This window comes from Protobothrops mucrosquamatus, unplaced genomic scaffold (assembly GCF_001527695.2).
Source record: "Protobothrops mucrosquamatus isolate PMUCROS unplaced genomic scaffold, P.Mucros_1.0 scaffold3050, whole genome shotgun sequence".
In the NCBI taxonomy this organism is placed as follows: Eukaryota; Metazoa; Chordata; class Lepidosauria; order Squamata; family Viperidae; genus Protobothrops; species Protobothrops mucrosquamatus.
Window position 1 is genome coordinate 134,136 of NW_015389063.1, and position 27,197 is coordinate 161,332.

Genomic DNA, 27,197 nt, shown 5'->3' on the forward strand with positions numbered 1-27,197 from the left:
CCGGCTGCCAGGCCCCAAAACGGCCGCCAGGCCCCAAGATGACCGGCTGCCGGCTTCCCTGGCCGCCCGGCTCCGCTTGCCCGGCCTCTCCGACCTCTCCGCCAGGCCGCCCGGCTTAGCTCTACTTGCCCGGCCTCTCCGACCTCTCCGCCAGGCCCCGAGACGATCCGCCGCCGGTTTCCCTGGTCGCCCAGCCTCGCTCTATTCGCCAGGCCTCTCCGCTCGGCTGCTCTATTCGCCAGGCCTCTCCGCTCGGCTCCGCTCGGCTGCTCCGCTCACTCTCCAATTCGCGGCTCACGGCTCCGCCCGGGTGGTCCCCCGGCACGTCCGACACGTCCTTTCCACTCGCCGACCCTCTCCTCCTTCCACTCCGGCCGGCGGACACCCCCCGAACCTTTCAAGGCTCCCCCATCTCCGCTGAAGGCCCCGCGGAGACTACGGAGCCGAAAACGGTAGGTCTGCCATCTTCGCACATGCGCACCAGATACAGTTGTTAAGTTAGTAACCCGGTTGTTAAGTGAATCTTGCTTCCCTATTAATTTTGCTTGTCAGCAGGTCACAAAACATGATCACATGACCCTGAGACACTACAACGATCATAAATATGAGCCAGTTTGCCATGCTTCTGAATTTTGATCACATGACCGTAGGAATGCTGCAACGGTTGTAAGTGTGAAAAATGATCATAAATCATTTTATTTTAGTGCCATTGTAACTTTGAATGGTCACTAAATGAATGATTGTAAGTCAAGGTACGCTTAGAGCAGTGTTTCTTAGCTACAGTGACTTTAAATTGTGTGGACTTCAACTCCCATGCTGGCTGGAGAATTCTTGGAGTTGGTTCACACATCTTAAAATCTCTAAAGCTGAGAAATATTGCCTTAGAGTGAAATGGATAGGTTTTCAAGGAACTCTTGAAAACCTGGCATGTAGGACAAAGGACAAGATGCTACTGAAGGACGCTGTGAATTAATTGGGAACAAAAACAGCAATGACATCCCATAAAGTAATTATGATCCAAACCCTCTCATTGGGAACATGTTCTGAATTTCACAACTTTCAAGAAATATAACATTTGCATAGATTGCATGCCTCTATAAACAAATATCACATTGATTTTACTGTGCAATAGGGAAAATGCTATATTACTTAAGTTATTCTAATAAGTATGGAATTCATAATTTATCACTCTTGGAATAAATTAAACAAATTGCAACTTTCTGGATGAGTTTTGGACGCAGAAATTGCAAAAATCTGATGATGTCTTGTGAAAGTGAATTTCATATTGAATTCAACAGAGTAAATGGATTATTAGATTGCAATGTAAGGGGCAGAGCAAATATTAACATTAGCTGGTGTCATTATGTAAAATGTCCGTATTGATTTCTACCCAAAAATGCTTCCAAAAGGGTGACTTTTTAAAAAATGTTCATTAGATCTACCAAGTCCTGGTTGCAAAAATCAGGATGATCACCAGATGGCACACTTTCTGTATCTCTTTGCTGAGTTCAGATGTAATCTAGATTTTTGTGACCAATATCGCATAATCCTAGTATAAGGCATATTCATACCTTCCTAATATAGAATCAGACAATAGAATATAGAACTGAGTTTTTAAAATAGTCAACACAGCTAAACATGCTGGATAAAAGAATTTAAAAAACATGAATGATACTCATAGTAAAGGGTTGTCCACAAAGTCTAATTGATATTATTCAATCACAGATAGCATTGTAGCCAAGTGCTGTTCTTTTTATACCTTTCCTATGTACAGTATAAAAGCAATGCTGTTCATTGTTTATTTATCATGTGCTAATAAACAGCTGTGATCTTTGAAAGTGTTCAATCCCAGTCCATCTCAATTTGTTGATGTCTAAAATGTCTACAATTGTTTCATTTAAGCTTCCTCTGTATTGAGATTTCCCTGATTCTTCTTACATTCCATATTCCAGGTACCGGTATATTTTTTTGCAGCTTCTTGAATAAGAAGCAAAACGTCTTCAAAGAAAAGCAAGAAAGTCCAGTTGCCTCGTGAAAAAGCATCTTTGGGACAATTATGACTTGGATGACTGAGAATCTCCATAGAGAGCTTCAGGCTTTCTTTTCTTGTATAGTTAGTACTTGTTTACCAACCATTCATTCAACGACTGTTCAAAATTATAATGGTGCTGACAAAATAACTTCATGGTCAATTTTTGACTATATATGATCTTTGCAGCATCCCCCAGTCACACAATTACTATTACAGTTAATGTATGTTGACCTGTGCCTAATTTGTTTTTTTTTCTTCCCTACTTGCAGAGCAGACAGATTGGAGAGGAAGGGATTGCAAGAAAGTAAGGTGTTTGGTCTTCTCCACATCAAAAGCAACACGATTGTGCTGGCAGTGGGAAGGGTCATGCAAATGAGAAATTTGCACATCCATGAACAAGCATTAGCAGTCAGATGTTGAGAATTCATGACCATCCTCAGATGAAGCCAAGTCCAAAATGCCAGAAGCCTGGCACTCTGACAAATCCGCCATTAACAAGCACATTGACATAAACAACATCTGCACACCATTCAAAAGAGACAATCAACAAGCCAAAAGGGGAACAAAAGGACCTAAACACCTCCTCACTAGCAATCAACACCCAGATGAGCAGAGATTAACACTAAAATTAACATTAGACTAACAATAACAAAGCAAACAATACCCCCAATCCAGGAACTGCCAAAAAAGCAAACAATAAACAGCCAACCAAAGAACAAGACCACTCCCACTAACACTAATAGGGCAAGCCACAAGAATATATTATGAATTAAGAGCAACCCTAACTCCCTACTAACACTGATGATGTTACCTAGTTTGGTAATGAAACATCTGTAAGAAAATCACCAAGCTCAACTACTCTTAAAAACAACAATTTTTTTTGAAATTTCTGAACTGACTTCAAGAGCAGGGCCACATATAGCATACCAGAGTAATATTTTCTGGAAATATTGTTGCAAGGCTCTCCGAGTAGAGCCATAGTGGGGCACCAGCCAAAGATAGTGAAAGGTCCACCAAGGCCAATTGTACCTCTATTGTCACAGAAGGATTCAGAAACATCTCCAAGTTATAAGTGTAATATCTTAAGAGTAATGCAAAACCATTAGAAATAGTTTAAACCATTGACCTGGTCATCTGCTAATGGCACCTTTGCCATAAACAGAAGATCAACCAGGTTTATCATGGGTGGCCACTCACTTAGTTACTCTTTTACCTTGCCGAATTTAGAGAAAAGGAGAGAGAGAACTGAATACAGGTAATCCTGAACTTACAACACTTCATTTAGTGACCATTTGAAATTACAATATTTATTTATTTATTTATTTATTTATTTATTTATTTATTTATTTAATTAAATTTATATCCCGCCCTTCTCCTTGCGGACTCAGGGCGGCTAACAATCAGATAAAAATACAATAGCAGTGAAAAAAGTGACTTATGACCATTTTTCACACTTACGGCTGCTGCAGCATCCCTATAGTCACACGATCAAAATTCAGATGATAATAATAATAATAATAATAATAATAATAATAATAATAATAATAATAATAATAATAATAATAATAATAAAAAAAGTTGGAAGGGACCTTGGAGGTCATCAAGTCCAACCCCCTGCTCAGGCAGGAAACCCTACACCATTTCGGACAAATGGCTGTCCAGTCTGTTCTTAAAAACTTCCAGTGTTGGAGCATTCACCGCTTCTGGAGGCAGGTTGTTCCACTGGTTAATTGTTCTAACTGTCAGGAAGTTTCTCCTTAGTTCTAGGTTGCTTCTCTCCTTGATTAGTTTCCATCCGTTGCTTCTTGTCCTGCCTTCAGGCGCTTTGGAGAATAGCTTGACTTTCTCTTGTTTGTGGCAGCCCCTGAGATACTGGAACACTGCTATTATGTCCCCCTTCGTCCTTCTCTTCGTTAAACTAGACATACCCAATTCCAGCAACCGTTCCTTATATGTTTTAGCCTCCAGTCCCCTAATCATCTTTGTTGCTCTTCTCTGTACTCTTTCTAGAGTCTCAACATCTTTTTTACATCGTGGTGACCAAAACTGGATGCAGTATTCCAAGTGTGGCCTTACCAAGGCATTGTAAAGTGGAATTAATACTTCATGTGATCTTGATTCTATCCCTCTGTTAATGCAGCCCAGCACTGTGTTGGCTTTTTTGGCAGCTGCAGCACACTGCTGGCTCATATTTAAGTGATTGTCCACTAGGACTCTGAGATCCCTCTCACAGTTACTACTATTGAGCAAGGTACCCCCTATACTATACCTGTACATTTGGTTTTTCTTGCCTAAATGTAGAACCTTACTTTTTTCACCATTGAATTTTATTTTGTTAGATAGCACCCAGTGTTCAAGTCTGTCCAGGTCCTCCTGTATCTTAAGCCTGTCTTCTGGAGTGTTGGCTATTCCTGCCAGCTTGGTGTCATCTGCAAATTTGATGAGTTCCCCATCTATCCCCTCGTCCAAATAGTGGAAGATGTTGAAGAGCACTGGGCCCAGAACAGAGCCTTGGGGCACCCCACTACACACTTCCATCCATGTAGATGCGGTTCCATTGAGGACCACACGCTGAGTATGGCTGGTCAGCCAGCTACGAATCCATCTGGTGGTGATGCTGTCTAACCCACATTTTTCTATCTTATCGAGTAGTAGGTTGTGATCTACTTTATCAAATGCCTTACTGAAGTCCAAGTAAATTATATCCACAGCATTCGTCTGATCCACTAATTTTGTCACTTGGTCAAAGAATGCAATAAGGTTTGTCTGGCATGATCTGTTTTTGACAAACCCATGTTGGCTTTTAGTAGTGATTATGTTTGCCTCTAGGTGTTCGCTGATTCGTTGTTTGATTATCTTGGCAACCGACTCATATTTATGACGGTTGCAGTGTCCTGGGGTCATGTGATCACCTTTTGCGACCTTCTGACAAGCAAATCAATGGGTAAACCAGATTCACTTAACAACCATGTTACTAACTTAACAACTGAAATGATTCACTTATCAACTATGACAAGAAAGGTCTTACAATGGGGTAGAATTTACTTAACTGTCTTTTTTTTGTAATATTTTATTGGTTTTCTAATTTTACATTTAAGTATTTAAAAAGCAACGTGGCGGCTGGCTTAATCAATAATTCAATAACATACAAAAATCTTTAGTACAAATCTCAAACTACCACGTCAAATATTTCCTCTCCTTTTTCCTTAATATCTACTGTCTCATATTTAAACTAATACAATTCTTATTATATCCATTAAGTAAAGATAGCATTGTTACATTTATCAATAAATTTTTAGCTTATACATATCCTAGTTACTTTAACATTCAATCTTTATAAACAGTCAATGTCCTGTAGTTAGTTTTCCCCAATTTTTAGTTTCCCGTCAATATTTAAATGTAACATTTGATATTTATAATTTCCAAATTTTTGGTAACCAAAGTTCCCTTTATCACAATTCTTAACAAAGTCTAATATTCAAAATACACATCTTATCTATTTGAGTATATTCTATTTCCCACCATCTTACATCATCTAATTAATAATACAATATAACATTTCTTATTTTCAACTAGTTTCCAAATATCTTAAATTTAATAACCAAATTTTCCCTATTTCAACATCAAATATTTCCTCTTTTTCTCTTGATATCTATTATCTCATATTTAAGCTAATACTGTTTTATCTCAATTAATAAAAAGATATTTATTACATTTATCAATAAATTTTTAGCTTATTACGTATCTTAATTACTTTTACATTCAATCTTTATAAACAATCAATATCCTATTTATTTGTTTCCCCAATTTTTAATTTCCCATCAATATTCAAATTCAACTTTTAGTATTTATACTTCCAAGTTTTAAATGACCAAAGTTTTCTTTATCTCAATTCATAACGAAATCTGGTATTCAAAGTACACATCTTGTCTATTTAAGTATATTCTATTTTAATTAGTAATATAAAATCCTCGCTGATAAATCAAAACCCCAATTTTCTTTAGCCTTATTCTAGCTTTCTTCCTTTGCCATCTTGCCCTCCATGTCAGTGCTTTTAGGTCATCAAATAGATCTCCCTCTGTTATTATATATATTATTTGAAATAAAAGAGACCATCCAGTCGCTATTTTTTTGGAAGAGCTAATAAATCGTCTCTCTATTATTCGAGATCCCCTGGTATGTTTATCTTCCCTTCGGTCTGTTCTTCTTCTTGCTCCTCAAGTTTCTTCTGGTTTATATAGAAAGTCTTTTCCATTTTCAGTGTTGTCAGTCCCTTTTCTGGACTTTCCATTGACTGTATTTGTTGGTCAGTTGAATCCTCCGTCATAGTATTTCATTGTTCCACTACTTCTGTTATGTTTTGTGTAGTTGATTCTTTAGTTGTAGTCAAAATTTGAGTTCATATATCTAGGCTGATATCTTGTTCTTTTTTGTAGCATCTTATTTCATCACAAGCTGAAAGAATGGTTTCATGTATTGAGAATTTACTTAACTGTCTTACTTAGCAACATACATTTTGGACTCAAATGTGGTTGTAACTCAAGGGCTACCTGTATTTTACCCTTTCTAATTTTCCACAATGCTCCTAATTTATCATTTCTCAGGCATTATGGGAAATGGAAAACTTGGCTAGACTTCCCACTCAATATTCCTAGCTGGTACTGTGAAAGGTAACTTTACCAGGACTTAACAGAAGAGGGCTATGCTTAACCTCCTCAAAAGTAGAACAGACAACACCAGACCCAACTGTAGCAATTGTGCCTAGTCACAAATATATTTATTAGCTGCAGTCAATCAACTTAACCAGCACTATCACTTTATGCTTACAAACGAGGTCTTTTTTTTTTATGGAATTCCACCTTAATTCAGTACCATTTCTCCTTCCAATTCTCTTTCTGCAGTTTCTCTCTTTGACAAATCAATCACCTCTAGAGGTTGTTATGAAAGCGGTAGATCAATCTGGGCCACCTACTCCTGGAAAAACCTTGGTACTTACCTGGGTGTTGTCAAATGTGTGGACTACAAATGTACAGAGAACAGTTCTGATGCACCCTTGGAAGCAGTGAGAGAGAGATGGGGTACAGGGAAAACTGAGCAGAAATTAAGATCTCAGTTATTGGTACAGGCTCAGTTATGGCTGATATCTTCAGCACATTTTTCTGTTCAAGATGCAGGTTCTACTTAATAGTCATTAAGCACAATTGAGGGGGGAAAGGATCAGATGTTGATGCCCAGAATATCAGCCATTCTCTGCCAACCATTCCTTTGCTCAGCTTCTGATTCTGTAAATGACTGCATCAGATGGAATATCAAAAGGTGCCAGAGGCTGCGAAAGAAATCCTGAGGGACTTAATCAGACCCCTAGGGTTTTACATTTGACAGCTCTCTAAAAAGAAGCTTGAATATTAATGAATTAAAGAAGAGGTTAGCAGGGAGGAGGGGAATCTCAAGTGCAGCCCCAACTGAGGCAAACTGCTGAATAAAATTAATAAGATGATGGATGCAAATTGCTGGCACAGAGAGATAATCATGCATGTTAATGAGAAATGGAGATGGGTATTAGTAGAGCCTGCCCTATTTGAATTAAAAAAAGAGATCATCTCAAATATGAATATTTCATAAAGGTCCAGTCATTTTCCTGAGCTAAATATACCTGGTCTGATGAGGGCTATTTTATCATCTGTGACTTTTTCCCCCTTTAAACTATGACTGATGTAGAGAGAAAAATGTGCCCTATCAGCCATGATTACCCAGTGTATTATATGGCTGTCAATATCTATTAACATGGAATACCACTATGAAAAAAACCTAAGTTTTTACCCTTCTTCCTTGAACCTGTGCAATAAATACAGCCTGAAGCATAAATGCAGCATCTACGTTTTCATTTTTTATGCCTAAATCTTTACATTACAATATATGATGTAGTCAGAAAATTCTGTAACTGGCAGCCATCCAACACTTTTGAGGTTCATGGGAAAGATGGATAATAAAAATGTCGCTTTTGAATTTTGTCTGTCTTGTGATTTTAAAGTCTCTGTCAGGAAGAAATAGAACTGTTCTAGTATAATCTGAACTCTGAAGTATTTACTTTATAAATTAGAAAGACTTGGAGTAACATTGCAGGAAGATTAGAAAATTGAGTTTTTACCAATTGCCATTGCCAAGTTGTGCAAAACATTTAATTTTAGTGCCCAGTGTAAGCTGTGTAATTGCACAGAAGATGAAGAAGTTACATGTAGAGAGATAACTGCCTGGCTAATTTTGGAATGTCTCTTATCCTGGATTTCTACAGGATGATGGAACTGTTAAGAAAGCCTTCTCAGGTCCCTGACTAAGCTGAATTGTTTCTAGAAAGGTCTTGGGGAAATTGCTTTGACAGTTGGAAGAACTTTCAAAGTTCCGACTGATCTGTGTAGTTTGCAGATGGTCTGGGCTAGCCATCATGACCTTGGATAAGAATTCTGGAATACTTAAAGAGATACTTGTACTTATCATTCTGTTTGCCTATTGATAGGTCTTCAGGTAGTCCTCAACTTACTCTATATCCACAATTGGGACTAGAATTTCCATTGCTAAAGGTTGTTAAATGTGTCATGTTCAATTTTACAATCTTTTTTTTGCCAGGGTTGTTAATTGAATCACTGCAGTTGTTAAATAAATCATGTGGTTGTTAACCCCATTGTTTATCAGAAGCCAGATGGGAAAGTCACAAATGGTGATCCCATGACCCTAGGATACTGCAACTGTTGTAAATACATGTCAGTTGCCAAGTGCCCAAATATTGATCATGTGACAGTGGGGATGCTGTGATGGTTGTAAGTGCAAGGACTAGTTGTAAGTAACTTTTTTCAGTGCCATTGTAACTTTGAATGTTTGCTAAATGAATGACTGTAAGTCAAAGATCTGTACTTATCTATTCCTCCTCATTATTATTGAAACTATTATGCTTTTCAGAAAAAAATAGTTTTTATTCCCAATGAAAATATACAATCTCAAAGGTTCCTCTCTAAAACCAGGTCATTAAGACAAGATATAAAATTACCTAGTTGCACTATAAATGATAATGTATATCAATCCATGATTCCATCACCATGCATCTGTTCATGGCCTATGTAAAAAGCAAATTATCAGTTATTCTTTTTCATTTATCAAAAGACTAAAATTATGCTTTAGGTTTAAAAGCAAAGATACAAACATAGATCACTCTCAAATGTGTATGAATGTATTGATCATCAATTTCTTGGTCTTTAATGCTGTCTTAAAAATCTCTCCTTCATAACAGAACCCTGTGTGTGTTATGGCAATATAGAAATACAGCCCTTAATGCAAGACAAACTGAGGATTATGAACAGCAATCCATTATCTAAGTAATCTTTAATTACTAATCCAAATTAGCAGTGTTGACCACCCGGGGGAAAAAATTCCACAACCAGTAGCTGGAAACATTAGTTTATTGAAAACAAAATCACACCAATTCAAGAGGAACTCGATAACAAATGGATCTAGTCCTTAAACAACATCAACTTTTGGGCCCCCAGGAAAATTAACCCAGATATTAAGGAGTATCCCTTGCAGCTCCCAACAGCTGATTCCATTCAATTTTTGTATTCATTTCTACATAGGTTTGCTTTTAAAAGCATTGAGTGTTCCCCAGTTATGGTTGTGGACCTCTATTTGCAGTCCGCCAAGAGTCCACCAAACCTTGTGAGAATTATTTCTGAGTGAAATGTGTATAGAATTGCACTATAAATCAGGACCCAGAATGTTGTGTGCCACATTTTCAGCTGGGGAGAGTGTACGGGGATGGCTAGACCTCAGTAGGTGTGAATCTAAGCAATTGGCATGGGGTAGGCAGTTCTATGATTCTTCCTCCTTTGGTTTGGTTCAATGCCAAGCAGGCTTACAGGGTGTGATTGTGGGAAGAAGCTGTTTCATGTTGTCCTCCTTGTTTTTCTTTTCCAAATCTGTCTTTCTATACATACCCCTTTACTTTCCAGTGAAGGAATCTCATTTTTTTTCTCCTAGGATGGAGAAGGCAACCGAGGGCCTTTTGAATAAACGAAACTAGGGATGTCTATGAGGGGAAATAAACAAGATCAAAATGGTGGCCCTGCCATGATCAAAACTTTTTTTAATGCACCCCTGAACCAATGGCAGGAAGAAAAGGGGTAGCAGTTGTCTTATGCCAACAGTCTATTTTCAATGAAAAGTAGCCAAAGAAGATTGGGATTTTTGTGTTTTGGGGATATGTTCCATTTAAAGTCTGAGAAGAACTCATGAAACATTATTTGACCGAAGGAGGCTGGATCACACATAATTTTGTTTCTGTCCCCACAAGTCGCTATGGTCACATTCCAAAGCTTCTCTAGGAGCAAGCAGGATGGTGCCTAACTCAGGTGGATACAGCAGTAGGGTTCCCATGCATCACTAAAAAATATTTTCCAGTGAAAATGCTGCAAAATAAAGTTTGTGCATAGCAGGGGACAAGGAGATATTAGCCAAAAGAAAACAGAAAATTCGGCTTCCAGTTCCGGGTCGCAGCGCTGCGGTCGTGTAGAGAGGCTTCTCTCTTTGCCGGCCGAGTTACCCCCGCCGGTAGACCCTTGATTGGGTCGAAAGTTGCCCTGGAGGGGCGACCACCGTTGAGGAGGCTGCCTGTTTGACTGCAGAGGGGTGGCAGCACCCTCTGCTCTCCAAGCGAGCTCCTTTGGGCTGATGGAGTAAAGATCGGTCAGTAAAATGGCCGATCACTTAGCTGCACCAGCCGTAAGCCACAAGAACATCTAAGCGAAATAGAACCACCGTGGAAGATTCGGTGAGACCTTTCCTTGCCTCTCCCTTTCCTATTTATTCCTGTGAAAAGCCTTTGGAATCATTTCCCTATCTTTTTAAAGAGGCTTTGTTGATGAGGGAAGGAAAGCCTTGGAACAAAAGAAAAAATAATTTTAACTTTTTCAATGGTTGATTTTATTTTTGAATATTTGGGAGTCCTAAAATTCTTGTTACAGAAGCTTAATATGCTAGCAATTTGGAGGATTTTTTTTAATTATTTTTTACTATTTTTATAACTAAAGAAAAGAAGGAAAAGAGGGAAGAAATTATTTTTATTGTGGGTCTGGAAAGACTGAACAACTGGTTAATCCTCTGGGGACATCTTGTGGTGAAATTATTTACTGCAATGGTTATTCCTTTTTTGGGGGGGGGGACTCTGAGTCTGACTTTGACCTTCAAATTATCTCAAAAGGGAAAGATAAAGAAGCTGTATAGCTGGGTGGAAGCGGATATTGACTGATTGTTATTAAATACAGCCTCCACCAAAAGAATAATGGCTTTATATACTACTGAAATGGAGGAACTCTGTCCAGATTTCAATTACAAGTATATATTGGACAAAAGTCTTGAAAATACTGAACAAATAATTGCCTATACAAAAGAGATTATTTTTCAACGACAAATTAAAGCGCAAGGTGTAAGTGAGCACTTTGTAAGCCAAGAAACAGCAGAAGGGGTATATACTCAAGAGACCCGTCTTCAACCTTATTCACAATTTACTGAGATGGAGGAATTAAACTTATATCAGGACTACCAACCTACACCGGAATTTTTTTTTTATGCTAATGAACAAATGACTCTTAGGACGGAAACTAAGGATGTTACCCCAGAAGGGCAGGCTGATCTCCAGACTCCAACTTATTACCTGATAGATAAAAAACCAATAGGAGGAGAGCAAAATAATATTAAAGAAGACTCTACATTATTTTATAGACAATCTATTGAGACTTTGGATGATTCAAAAATGACTGTAATTAAACTAGACGCAACTTCTAAAAAGATGAAGATGGATGTTCAACCACGAGCTATTGAGAATCGCTACAACTTTTTCACTAGCCTATTAAAATGGACAATGGGAGATTCTCCCCTGATTTATGCGTTACGGCAAGAAATAGAGGGAGTTTTATTTGTGGACTTCGAGGCCTTACTATGGAAACCCGTTTGGAACAGAAAGAAAGCTAGAATAAGATATAAATATGGAATTTAAGATTACATTTATGGGTTGCAACGGCTTTATAGAGATGTGGATTGATTTGGATTTGGATTTTTAAAAGGTGTTTTTAGGATAAGATTTAGAATTTAATATTGAAATATAGTAAGAATATATCTTTTGGAATAATAGATCTTCCTTCTTTTCTCTTTCTTTTTCTTGGTCTCTTTTTGTTTCTTTCTATTTTTTTTTCTATTTTTCTTATGCTTTTTTATTATTAGATATGATAGCTAATTTGTGGAGCTATAATGATAACAAGATTGTAATGATGGAAGAGATGAAATTAATAAATGAAGAATTACTGAATAAGAAATAGAATATAGTTAAGAAATGTAAGAATGTAATTATGGAAATAATATGCTTAAATAAGAGAAATTATGGACACCCGAATTGTAAATAATATTTTTGTTTAAGGCTAAGTTAGATATGGTATTTGGAAATTAATAAACCTAAAAACAGGGTTTGATTTACATCGATGAAAGGTTGTTGATAATTTCTATTGATTAATTGAATTCTTATTTAGGAAGGTATTAATGAATTAATCTTACCTAGAAATGTATTAGTTTGACTATACTATTCTAATTGTTAGAGAGGGAAATTTTAAGGAGCATTATTTGAGCTATATATGTATGATGTTATTGTACCTAACTGATTACCCTATATCCACGTTGTTTCTTAAGCTTTCTGGTGTAAAAAGGGAAAAATCAATAAAATTGTTTGGAAAAAAAAAGAAAACAGAAAATTCAAAGGGAAATATTCAAATGTTAAGAACTTGAAATAAATATTGTGAAAACTGATTAAAGAGTATCTGCTCCAAGCACATGGACAGCCTCCTAGCCAATCGGCTAGCCTTTAAGACACCATATTGTTCTGAAGACAACCTGTTCTAATGTTATATGTTCATGCTGAATAGCTTTGCAGAACTGAGATACTTCTAGGCTTTGAACATTCATTTTGCCCTGCTCCATTCATGGTAGTCCACTGGAACCTTAGTGGACAACATTTCCCCATCTTTTGTCACTGCTTCTTCCAATTTTTCTTCTTTATGCACATACGCCTATGCATGCTACAAGCTCACACCCTCTTTCATCTAATAGGAATAGATGGAAGAGCTGCCTAACATTTTTTGCCTAGTAGTATTTGGAATTGTCCATCTGGAAGTGTTCTTCTCATCTGCCAAAGGTTTTGAAGTTAACAGATCTGTGACAATGCCCTTTTATTGTTGTTGTAAAAAATCATTGTGAGCTCATTTCTCTACAATCACTATTTATCTCCCATAAGATAATCTCTATGCAGTATTGTTAGAAACACAACAGAAATTATTAGCACACTGAATATACTGATTTGAGCAGCCACTGTATATGTCAGCATGCTCCTTATTCACCCCTTATTATCATCTCAACTTTCCTGGACAGACATGACCTTCAGGAAGGCAAAAGGTAAAGTGGAGAATAACCCCATTCCTGATTTTAGAATCTGGGAGCTGAAGAAAGTGCTAAAAAAGTAGTAACATCCATCTATGGAATCACAAGCTTACGGGATTCACCAACACCTCCCAGCGACCTATATGGTCACGTCTACTTCACCTGAGCTCCTGTCTGGTTTACTGCTATGATCATGCAAATGGCTAATTTTAGTCCTTTGTTAAATGATGCCCAAGAGAAAGAGACACCAATGATTCTCAGATACCATTCAATACATATATATTACACGGTTCTTCTTTTTTTATCTATAAAAAACCCAACCCTAATAAAAATAATAAATGTAATCAAAATGACAGCTATTGATGAAGATGCATGCCAGCATTTTTTGGAATTTTTTTACTTTCCTCAAACTGCCACTGAAAATAGTTGGAAGAGAAGAAAAGCAACCCAGGAGGGGCTGTTAGAGGTTCATCGTACTGTATGTAACTTTCAAAAAAGTTTATTAGATTTTTATCCTGCCTTTATTCTTTGCTGAACTCAAGGTAATACCTAATGCTTACGTCTCTGTTTTCTCTAAAATCAGAACCCTGTGAGGTGAGGTAGGCTGAGAAAGACCAAGTCACCCAGCAAACGTTTCTACCTAAGAGAGGACTAGAACTCATTGCCTCCCATTTTGTATCCCAGCATCTTAGCTACTACCCCAGATGGGTTCTCAGTTGCCCAAATCCATTCTAGTGGGAGGAAGCACCCATATGCAGAAGGATGAAATTAAAATGTCATCCCAATTTTATCACAATGGACTCATTTCTAGAAGGAGGAAGGATCAAAATTCTTGTTATACAATATACATGCAAAAATCAACACGTCTCTACAAATATAAAATTTCCAACCCATTTGCAGAAAACTCAGAAGGGGAACCAATTCAGTAATTCGGCTTTAAAAGAAATGTAAGGTGAACTCTGAAGGAAAAAAAATGCCTTTAATGGAGCAGTCTCAAAAGGATAACAGACTTCTCAGCGTGTAATCCCAACTACAGTGAGTGTTCTTTATAACAGGGCTTTTCAACCAGTGGTACGGGTACCACCTGTGGTACATTGGCACCTGGCAGGTGGTATGCAACCATCCTAGAAAAGTGGTAGCGGGGGAGGGGAATGAGCTGAACCGGTGGCAGCACCGCACAAGCCTGAGCGAGAGATGGCTGGAGCTGCAGGGCTGTCAGGGCTCAGCGGAAGCACCAGGATCAGTGCCACTTTCCAGCTGATCGGCGCTTCTTCGGGGCTGTCAGGGCTCAGTGGAAGCGCCAGGATCAGTGCCAGGCTCCAGCTGGAGCTCCGCACTGATCCTGGCGCTTCTGCTGAGCCCAGAAGAAGCGCCGATCAGCTGGAATGTTGCAGCATCTCCAGGGTCTTGTGATTTACATTCAGATGCTTGGCAACTGATTCATATTTATGACGGTCACAGTGTCCCAGGGTCATGTGAAGTGACCAAAACCTGCTGCAACCACCCAGCAGACGGGGGGAATAAAAACTAAACACCCCTACCCCACCCCTGCTGCCAATCCTCAACAGAAATGCTCACAATGAAAACCTCGGACAGGAGGAAGAGCGCCACCGGGCGCTGTCTTGCTCATCTGTGGCTTGGGGGGCACTTTTTTCAATGCCATTGTAACTTCGAACAGTCACTAAGCGAACTGTTGTAAGTCGAGGACTACCTGTACTTTATCACTTTTTTCCTTTTTTTTTTGGTCAAGTTTTTGACACCTTGCTAGGCGACTGGTGTTGCCATATCCTAAAAGTGGTACAATGGGTGAAAAGGTTGAAAAGCCCTGGGTTAGGCTAAGCAACAGTGACTAGCTCAAGGTTACTTAGTGAGTTACATGACTGACTGGGCATTGGAACCTGGTCCTCTCCAATCCTAATTCAACATTTTAATTACTTTTTTATACTGGTAGGTCCAAGCTTCATCCTAAACAACAGTTTAAGCTGTGTTCACAATATGCGAGCCCATGAATCATTCCAGAGGGGTGGGTTTCTATGACACATCAAATGACAACCCCACCAGTTCAGCTTACATGATAGATAAACAGATTTAAACAAGAATAGAGACAGATCTGAAGATCTGAATCAATGGTTTTGAAACTAGGATTCATCAGATATTTATGTGAGGTTTTAAATACTGATTTCCTGTCATTATTATCTGGGGTTTTTTTTAAAGAAAGGCAGGCAGTTCAATCCAAAAATGATGACAAGGAATCCATAATTAAAGGCATTTGTTTCCCTTCAGACATGCACTGAACAAATACAGAAAGAAATTAGTAATGAGCTATTAAGATAAGCTATTCAAGATGAAATTAATGGACTATTCATTCCTGATCCCTTCACAGCATTTATCAGGAAGCAATAAGACAGACTGAAGTTAAACAAGGAAGTTTTAATTGACATTAATGAGTATCTCTCCGTCTCAAACTTTCTTGAGTAAAGAAGAACCTTGGCCAATGATAACATAGCACTTTGCTAAATACTTAAGATTCTTTTAATTCTGCTCCCCTCTTAATATTGAAAAGTCGTGCAAATTGGCCCAAGGATGAAAGGAGTTCTGCATATCTGTCTAAAGCATTATTTCAGAATCCCCAAAGTCAAGTTTGAAAACTTCTCTGTTTCTTTTAGCAAATTAGATCCTCTATTGCTCCCTAAAGGTTTTGCATTAAGAAGTTCAGAAATGAAAAATGTAATAACCTGCCAGCACCTCCCCCCCCAAAAAAATAAGGGGTAAAAATGGGGGGCATTAGCCCTTGATTTGAGTTTGGGAAGAGGAAAGGAGGAACGCAAGACGGGGAAGGGAAGTATGAGGCAGGAATGAGCATAGATGGCTTTAGACCAGAGGTGGAGAACAATGGCCCTTTTATGACGTGTGGACTTCAACTCCCAGAATTCGTGAGCCAGCCATGCTGGTTCAGGAATTCTGGGAGCTGAAGTCCACAAGTCATAAAGGGGCCATTGTTCCTCACCTCTGCTTTAGATGATAGCAACCTCATAATCTGGTTCCTCTGAGGAAGAGAAGGTAAATTAAAGCACCCCATATTATAGGCCCGTGGTGGCGAACCTATGGCACGCATGCCACAGGTGGCACGCAGAGCCCTCTCTGTGGGCACACGCGCCGTCGCCCCAGTGCTAGGCCTTCAGCTGGGTTTTATAAAATCTTTTCGCTTTAGGCCTCCGCTGCCATGTGCACAAAAAAAAGGTTCAATCAATCAATCAATTTCAACTTCTCACAGGAAAAAAAAAGATCTCGCAAAGTTGGAATTGGTTGATTGAACTTTTTAGTCCTACCCAGTCTGCCATTACTACCGCAGCCACGCCCACCCAATGGGCCACGCCCACCCAATGGGCCACACCCACCCAATGGGCCACGCCCACCCGGCACCCAGCGATACATAAGTGGGTTTTGGGTTGCAGTTTGGGCACTCGGTCTCTAAAAGGTTCGCCATCACTGTTATAGGCTGATCCTGCTGTATATACAAAACCCATCAGGGAAGGAAGTTGGTGGGTGGGAAAATAGGGATCACCAGTGTAGATTATTCCAAAATGGACAAGGTTCCGTAACCTTTTACAAGTTACAAGAAACAGCATTAAAATACTATCAAAAATTGAAGATATGTTGGTGCAGATCATAAAGTGATAAAAATAAAGCCTTGCAACAGACAAACAAAATCCACATGTATAAGAAATGAATGGACTATGAAATAATGATGTTTTCCAGGCCTTCTAGATAGCCTTTGCTTCAAATCCTGACAAGGTTTTGGACTTATTTTGGACACTTTTTTTTCCAGCAAAATTATTTTTCCACCAAAGCTACAATGTCAACGGTTTAGGGGAGCACATGAGTAAATATACATTCAATATATCAAAGTTGGTTTCCTCTAATGCAATGATCTCCCCCTCTTGGTCTGGCAATCTTAATCAAGACTAAGAAAAGTACAGGTAGTCCTTGACTTATGACCACAACTGAGTCCAAAATTTCAGTTGCTAAGCAAAGCAGTTGTTAAGTGAGTTCTGCCCCATTTTACAACCTTTTTGTCACAGTTGTTAAGCGAATCATTGCAGCTGTTAAATGAATCATGAGGTTGTTAAGCAAATCTGGCTTCCCCCATTGACTTTGCTTGTCGGAAGTCTGCTGGGAAGGTTACAACTGATGATCACATGATCCTGAGATAGTGCAGCAGGCATAAATAAATGCCAGTTGCCAAGGCCCCCATTTGATCACATGACCATGGGATGCTGCAAAGATCAAAAGTGGGAAAACTGGTCATAAGTCATTTTTTTTCAGTGCCATTGTAATTTCAAAAGGTCACTAAACTAATGGTTGTAAGTCAAGGACTACCTGTAGTGGGGTTTTTTATTGGGGGGGGGGAATACATAAAAAAAATCATTCTCCCTTATACCAGACTTATACACTTAAAAATATTTTCCAAGATTTTAAAGAAGCCATGTTTGTACTGTGCACTCATTCCTTTCACAAAGGTGGGGAAATGAGAAGATTTTAAATGATGGTTGCATACACCATAACATTACACCAACATGTAGCATTATAAGGAAAAGACAGGTAATGTTCTCTCATCTGTTCCCTTCTTTCTATATTTCTCTTCCTTTGGCAAAGCGAATTACATAGTTTCTCTGCTTTGTACATAATTATCTAGTTTGGCCACTCTTGATTTAGGTGTGATCTATGCCATTAACATAGTTAACAATTAAGCTGAATACAACCACTGTAATTTAGTATGCCACCTAAGCATTAAACTCCAGTGAGAGAAAATGCAAATAAACTATGATCTGAAGTTGGGTTGTTTGCAATGAACTCAATAGAAACCACAGTTTGTCAGTCTGCTTTGAAAATATGGCAAACTATGGTTAATCTAAAAGAGAAGCAAACAAGTCTGGGATTATTATACCAGCTGTCCTGAAAGGAATGAGTGGGATTGAAGAGAGGTTGAAAATTATAGCATCATGTAGGCTCATATTGTTGAAATATGGTTTAATGTTACATCTGAAGTAGCTGGTGTTTTCATTATGGAAAAGAGTATTTCCCAACACTGGACAGTAATCAACCTACAAATCCTTGTGTATCTTTCTCCTGCATTGGAAATACATATGAGAGGTACAATGATGATTAAACTATTATTTAAAATTGAGATCTCAGTGTCTGCCCAAGATCTGCTTAAGAAAAGCCTGAATATGAATGTTTAAACTAATGAAAGTAGTAGTGGCTGAAAGCAAAATTTCAACCAAGCAAGCGTTCTTTTATCAAAATTATCCACAAAATAAAATATATATTCCAAAGGGTTGGGGGAGGATTTTATTTTTAGAAATCATTTTTATCTTCCATGTTTTTACTTTTAAAGAAACACCATGACCCAATGGAAGTTTGCCATACTTTTTATGTCTTTGTATGCTTAAGAAAGAACAGACCATTCAAAAAATGTAATGTAGAAAGGATTTTTTAAGCATCCTGAGCATCATAGATGATGCACGGTTGGAGAGAAAGCAGGTAGGGTTAGGATGAGGTTTACTTATAATGATCGCATTTGAAATATCAGAGTTTTTTAAAAAACTGCACTCACAAATTCAATATGGATGGATATCCCCTATAATGGGAAGCTAAATAAAAAGCACTAGAAAAATCGATGGAATGCAAGCAATATACAAAGATATGTACAGCAGAATGGGTGCACTTGATTGTGCCCTAGATCTTTATCATCAGAGTTATGGACCCATTATAAAATAAGGATAGAGTGAGAGTGGCAAAGGGCTGTGTATTGTGTGATACTCCAGTTCCTCCAACTTCAGCACTGACCAGACTTGTTACTGGAGGCAACAGGATAAGATGGCCACCATTCCCTTCTTGCAGCACATCTGGAAGGAAGAGGAAGAGGTGGGAGGGGTCTCATCTATTCACTTTACCACTGTATGAGCAAAGGGATAGTTAGATCATCAGAAGATCATAATAACCTTTGTCTGTACACCACTAAGGGCAGCAGGTGTCTCCAAAAAAAGTGCCAATATGAACCAGGTCCAAGTTGTTAACCAGCCCCAAAGGATGAAGCCCCATAGAGATGGCTTCATGCAAAGTGGATGAGCTGAAAACAGTCAGTGATGTCAATTATGAGTGAGGTATACAGTGATGAAATCACCAAAAGTCAACATCATTGCCAATTTCTGGCTACTTTGAAATCTGTAGCTATTGGCTGAGTCCATTGTGCTGAAATCATCAAAATGTGACAGGCACAGGAACCTTGATAGCATTCTTAGTTATCAAGATTGGCAGTACTATCATGAAATGTTGACATGGCCTCTTCCAACATCAACATGACTGATTTTGCCCATCACCATACAGGACCCACATACTGTAACTGACTTCATCAGTCCGTGTGACACCCTATAGTATTCTATCATAACCAGTGCACTAACAAGCCTCTTTCTCCATTAACAACTTCTACCACTGACAAGTCAGACAGTGTTGATGTCATCAAAAGTCCACAGTGTTGATACCATCAGAGACTGATGGTGAGGGCATCAAAGGTCAACAAGACCCACAGCGCTTATATGAACTGCAGCTGACAGAATCCACAGTGTTGACACCACTGATGGTGTTGATGGTGTCACTTGGTCAATGGAGCATCCACTAAGATTGGCAATGTTCACAGCGCTTAGAGTTATAAGAGGCAAAGGGTGCCAACCTCATAAATCCACAAGTGATGTCTTCAGTCTTCAAAAATCTGAGACAAGGCCCAGAGCAATGATGTCATCAAATGTTGATGGACAAAACTAATATTGTAATCAAAGGTTGATGGGGCCTAGTAACTGATCTTATGCAAAGCTATCTTCACGGCTTTGGAAGGATCCATAGGCCTGATCACTAAAAATCAATTCAGCCTTGATGTCACCAAACCTGGCTAGCAATAATGTCAACAGACACAGAAAGAGATAGTAGCAGCATTAATTGTATGAACCCAACTAATTTTGACATCTTCAGAAATTGACTAATACTGCATAATTGATGCCTTCTATGAAACCAAGCAGGCCTTGATATACCCACATCTTATCATGAGCTGTAATGCTGATATTATTAAATATCAGCAGTCAATATCATCATCAAAGATTGTCAGGACCTGGCAGGTCAAATGGACCCAATCAAAAGTCAGTGAAGACTGTGATAGTGCCATTAGCAAAGACCAGGCTAGGACTTGACATCAACCAAGATGGAGGCCACAAGACTAAAATAAGAGGGAAAACCCCAAGAAAAGATAGTGAGCACCAAATAAAGGGTGGGGTGGATCAGAAAAAGGGAGAAAAATATGGCCTTGGAAAGTCCAATCAACCTGAGTTGGGGAATAGGGACAACTCACACCATGACCTCATTCTTGCTGCCAGTAGGAAGGTGTTGGGTTGGGTGGTGCCCTGGGATGAACTGAACTTGATCAATGGTGCTTTGCCTCTTGGAAGCAAAGCCTTGGCGCCTGGCGGCTGCCTGGTTACTACTACTACTACTAGTCTCCCAAGGAGCAGTTGCCTTGGGGGAATTGTTGGAGGCGGGATGAGAGTTTTTCATCATCATGTGATGGTGGTCAAGCATGGGGGTGCTGCTGGCACAGACATTGGTCTGAGAAAGAGCCTTCTGATGGCCCAGGTGCATTTCCTGGAAGGGACCCGTGTGTTGATGGAGACGCTCTGGAGAAAGCAAGTGCTTCTGAGAATGCAAGTTTTCCCGGGAGAGAAGGCGCTCGTGAGATATGACACGCTCTCTTGGAATGGTGTAGTCGTAATGTGACGGGCGGTAGCTTCCCCCTCCACTTCCACCGTCTGAAAGGATGTGTTCTTGTGACATGACCCGTCGCGGATTGTGTGACTTCTCAGAGTAGCTATCCCTATCATAGTTCATTTTCATGGCATGTAAGGGCAGCGTCCCTCGAGTCAACTCAGCAAGGTGCCTCCGCTTGGCATAGAATTCATCCAAGTCCTTCTCCGCTGCTGAGAAACATGGAGAAAAAGTGAGATGTCAGTGGATGATGGGGAGACGGACAAGTGAGATTAAAAAACAGGAGAAAGGAACGTTAGAGACATAAATGGATGGACCCAAGTGGCTTTGTGCTAAATGTTTAGTGCAGAACTGCCATGCCCTCCATTTTAAGGAGCATAAACACAACACAACATCCTGTCAATGGCTGTGTTCTTTCAGTGTTTCTATTCTTCTCTGATTATAGTGAGATTGCCTTCTTTCAGAAGGAACAATCCCAAAGGTATAGATCCCTTTAGGGAGCAGGAATCTGCAATGTCTTCTGGGCTGAAGGTCCCACTTGGCTTTTACATGCTGTGCCAGAAACTACAATGCAAAAAGCAGTGGTTAGATCAAATGTGGATTTGATTTCATTTTATAGTAAAACAAAATTAAAATGAAATCATTTCATAATTTCTATTTTCTGTCTTATTTATTGCAATTTTATAACAGTTGCTGGAGATGTCGGGGAACTGCATCTAAATTTTCTGGAATGACTTGCAGTTCTGGAGCCTTAGACTGTATTCCAATGCCTTAAAAGTATTTCTCCATCCTACAGCTTAGGTCTAAAAGGAATCATACTAGTACATTAAATGTGATTGGAATGCAGTACATATTTATCTACTGGATTGTTCCATTCATATATAAAGATTAGGACTTATTGAATGTCCTATTCCTCCAATCGACTCATTCTCATATAGGTCGGCAGCTGTGAGTTAACTGGTGGCAGTTCAGTGCTCTCTTTGGAAAAACCCCAAATGTAGGTTTTTACAGGGCACCGTAGAAAGTTAAAACAGTGACCAGGATGTCTGAAGTAAGAGGCCAAGATCTACTCAAATGCAGCTCTTGCTGAAAAGTCAAAGGCACAAAACTATTTTCCTTGCTCAGTTCATTTTTCTGGGTTCCATCACTACCACAGGGAGAATGAGGAGAAAATTGCTTAAAACAATGGATCACAAAGAAATATACTGGGCATGTGTGTGTGCGTTTGTATTTCTCATTTATAGTTCTTTTTTTATGCAAAAAGGAACATGACAGCCACCTTACACACACAGACCCTTTCACTTATATCTGAATGGGACAATTTACAAGATGTATATTGGTCAAATGCCCCCTGGCATGATAAATTATGCTCCTCTTCTACATAAAAGGCTCAGCAAAATCACACACAACTATCTCTGGAGAATCTCAGTGTGGCAGTTTAAGGCTTGGGTGCTAAAATTCTTAAACTGTGGGGAGATGGGACCTAAGGAATAGAAGTCAAAGACTGAGATTTTGAAACAAATACCTAGGTGAGAAGAAATATGCTACATCACTTATTAAGAGCCACTAATCCCAAGGAACAGTCTTGTAAGATGGTTTGTCACATTTTTCTTTTTTTTAAAACAAAACAAAACCCAACACCTCAGTTCCTTTTGTAAATAATTCAACTTACCCAATCGTTTGAGTGAGGAGTAACGGTTGAGTTCTGACTTGATGGCTGACTCGTAGGATGGAGGCAGATGGGAGAGGTTGTGAAATGAACGAGAGCAACTGAGGGTATTGTATTTGGTTGAGGAATGGCTTGGGGTATCATTCATGTGCCAGTCTTTTAAGGGAACAGAGAAATTAGAGAAAAATCTGTTAGTTTATGTAGACTTGATTTCTGCTGCATTTTACTTTACTTGCTTTCATACTCGCTGTTGAGTCTGGGATGGAAATCATTTGTTCACTCTGCTCTGACGCAGAATCCAGATGGCAGTTTTCACATTCTGTTCCATTCTCATGGTCTCCAGGTGGGTCCTCCAAGGATATCTCATTGGGTTACGCAAAACACCCACAACCCACTTCAAATTGGGGAGAGCATGTATAAAGCCTATTTTTATTTATTTATTTATTTATAAAATTTATTGGCCGCCATCTTACCATAGGGTAACTCTGGGCGACTTACAGTCATAGAAATGTGTCTATACACTAAAACATGAATAAATTAAAACCGAACATTAAAACCTAAGGACATGTGGGGAGGGCGGGGGCGGAGTGAGGGGAGGTGGGATCTGTTGTTACTCGATCAACCACCTCCACTGTGCTGTTCCCCCACTGGAGTCCCAAGCCGACTGGCAGAGCCAGGTCTTTAGGCCCTTATGAAAGGATAGGAGGTTGGGGCCAACCTCACATTGGGGGGCAAGATATTCCAGAGGGCAGGAGCAACAGCAGAGAAGGCCCTCCTCCCGGACCCCGCCATCCAGAATAATCGGTCTGACGGAACTCGCAGCAGGCCTCGTCTGCCAGCATGAGTGGGACAGGCCAATCCCAGTGGGGTGAGACAGTCCCACAAGTAACCTGAACCCATGCCGTGAAGGGCTTTAAAGGTGATCACCAACACCTTGAATTGCACCCAGAAGCAGACCGGTAACTAATGCAGCTCATGGAGCAGTGGTGTTATTGGGGTCATTCTAGGAGCCCCCAAAATTGCTGCCCCACACTGCACCAGCTGTAGCTTCCGAATGCTCTTCATTCCAAGGTGCAATTTGATTCAAAGAGGTGAGTTGACTGGGCAATTCAAATCAGCAAACTGCTTTGATTGTTCCCTTTAATAAAAGTGAACGTGCAATAGCATGAATCCTGCATTGCTTTGAATTGATTCAAAAACACCAGCTCAATTTGGCCCGATGAACTAATTTGGCTCAATGAGCTAATTTGACAGTTTGATCCAAAGGAGAGCTTTGATTCACAAGCCTTTTAAGGGGAGCTTTGAATCAAAATGCAATATAACTTTTGCCACCAGGGAAATTAGCAAAGGGTGGAGAGTGCCAGGGTCTCTTCAGCACTAGCTGAGAAACTTTCCTTTTAAATCAGCTGTTTTCTTACTCAATTCAGCATTACCAACTGGTTTTTAATTACCTATTTTCTTTTCCCCTCTGGCAGATTCTGTAGTAACTCATTTAATTTTATTTTAGTCTGAGAAATTGCTTGTCCCTTTTCATTACTGACTGGTCTTCATTTATAATTGCAACTCTATAATTCATTACAAATATCTTGGCAGCCACATTAAAATACTTTATTTTCCACTCAATGTATTTCTGCTAAGATGAGCAAGCCTGCATTAGTCCTTCAGAACCACTTCCTTTGTGCGTATTCCCCTCCACCTGTTCCAGGGCACAACCTCAGCAGCCTCAAAGACCATATACCCTTCCAATAAATGAACAAATCCACCTTTCTTTCTCCCCAGACCTTATCCACTTTTTTACTCATTTACTCCACCTTGTTCCCAATTCTGGCCATTACACAGAAGTAGCCTGTAGGTAGATACAAATGGAGTCCACCTCTCATAGGAAAGGATAGGTTTGGGGGAGAGAGAAGGGTAGATTTGTTCAGTTCTTCAGCTCCTAAATACAAAAGTGCTGTGACATTATTCATACAATTAGCAGTTGGGCTAGTTGATTAGTAAATAATCATTTTAGAATGCCTGTAGTTAGATGCCATTTTTTAAATCCGGTTCATACTTGGATAGGGACCATGCAAAAATAAGAGACTGGACCACAACTGAGTGCAAAATTTCCACTGCTAAGCAAGGCAGTTTTTAACTGAGTTTTGCTCCATTTTACAATCTTTCTTGTCACAATTATTAAGTGAATCACTGCAATTGTTAAGTTAGTAACAAAGTTGTTAAGTGAATTTGGCTTCCCCATTGATTTTGCTTGTCAGAAGATCGCAAAGGGTGATCGCATGACCCCGGGACACTGCAACTGTCATAAATACATGCCAGTTGCCAAGGATCCAGATTTTAATCATGTGACCATAGGGATGCTGCAGTGGGTCATAAGAGTGAAAAACAGTCATCAATCACTTTTTTCAGTGCTATTGTAACTTTGAATGGTCACTAAACAAATGTGTTAAGCCGAGGACAATCCACCGTCAACTAGCGGAAATGTTTATCTCATTTGTGACCCAATTGAGAACATGACTGCATGGATGAAACCAGTGATATCATAAGTCTATTGATTTTGTTGGATTTTGGCAGCACTATTGACAATAGCAAGGATTTGTTTTGGAGAAGGAAACAGGGAAAAAGCAACAGAGCTTTGTTTAAAAGCTTGTAGTCTCCTTTGTTTTGAAATGCTTTTTAATCCAAGCTCAGCGCTACTGAAATTATCTTTCAATATGTATTGTGATCCCACCTTGCTCTTATCTTTCTGTTCATTTCGTTTTTTTATTATAACAGTGTTTAAAAAAAAAATATCAATTTGTTATCAAAAAATAGAGCAAATGACTCATTAAGGCTTTGATCCCATATGCCCCACTGAACACAGCAAGCCTTTTGAATAAACAGGCAAAAGGTGGGCTAATTTGTGGAAAACCACTGAAGATTTGTGTACAGATAGTCCTCAACTTCTGACCACAACTGGGACTGGAATCTCAGTCATTAAGTGAGTCATTGTGTGACTGGATCTGAATTTACAACCATTTTTACTTCGGTCATTAAGCAAATATTGAGGTCATTAAATTAACCACATGATCGCTAAGAATATCAGATTTCCCCTGTGGATTGTTTGTTGGAATCTGGCTGACAATTTGCAATCATGTGACCTCAAGATGCTGCAACCATCATAAATGTGAGTAGGTTGCCATTCACCCAAATTGCAATCACATTCCTGTGGGGGTTGGTGCAATCGTCATAACTTCAAGAAAGAGTCGTAAGTCACTTTTTCCCAGGCTGTCATAACTTTGAACCTTCACTGAACAAATCGTCATAAGTCAAGAACTACCTGGATGTGAATTGTAAGTACAATGTTTGTGATCTTGTTAGGGTTGGTCTGAAACTCATTTATTTACTGTATATTAGAAACCCTCAGACAGAAATCTTCAAAAGGACAACAATTTAAAACAAACAAAGTGAACAAAACCCACTTATCAAACAGCAGCAGGTTATAGGAAGGACACAAACAGCACAGCAGCACAAATTCAAAAAGTTTGTGATAGAAAGTAGAGACAAAAAAGAGACACACCAAGTTTCCTTCATGGGACTAATGCATATCACAGGAGCTGAGCCTAGAATGTATGGGAGATATTTGCTTGTTTGTCTATGCTTTAAATATTTCACCTGGTGGTAGAAAAATAAGACAATGACCATAACACAGGAGATTTGGAAAGTTGATGCTGAACATACCTCAGATTTGGGAAGACAGTATAGATCTACCAAATTATAGCCCACTAGTCTTTGTTAAAAAATAAAATACAGGTAATCCTTGACTTATAACAGTTCATTTAGTGACAGTTCAAAATTACAATGGCATTGAAAAATGTGACTTATGACCATTTTTCACAGTTACAACCTTTGCAGCATCCCCATGATCGTGCGGTCAAAATTCAGATGCTTGGCAACTGGTTCATATTTATGACCGTTGCTGTGTCCCAAGGTCATGTGATCACATTACGCGACCTTCTGACAAGCAAAGTCAAGGGGGAAACCAGAATTCACTTAACAACTGGGTTACTAACTTAACCACTGAAGTGATTCACTTAACAAAGGTGGCAAGGAAAATCGTAAAATGGGACAAAAATCACTTAACACGTCTCACTTAACATAAATTTTGGGCTCAGTTGTGGTCATATGTTGAGGGCTACCTGTATAATATAAAGCAGTGGTTCTCAACCTTTCTAATGCAGC

The 27,197-nt window shown here is 39.2% G+C and overlaps 1 protein-coding gene across 1 annotated transcript in view; it reads right to left on the reverse strand.

The window, feature by feature from the left end:
- Positions 1–20,896: 20,896 nt before the first annotated feature.
- Positions 20,897–27,197, reverse strand: part of LOC107296956 (protein shisa-7) — a 25,709-nt gene continuing 19,408 nt past the window's right edge. The window contains exons 4-5 of the mRNA XM_029286179.1: positions 22,983–23,135; positions 20,897–21,522 (exon numbers count right to left, since the gene is read on the reverse strand). Of these exons, the coding sequence (XP_029142012.1) occupies positions 20,897–21,522; positions 22,983–23,135 (779 nt within the window). The remainder of the gene's footprint in view (positions 21,523–22,982; positions 23,136–27,197) is intronic.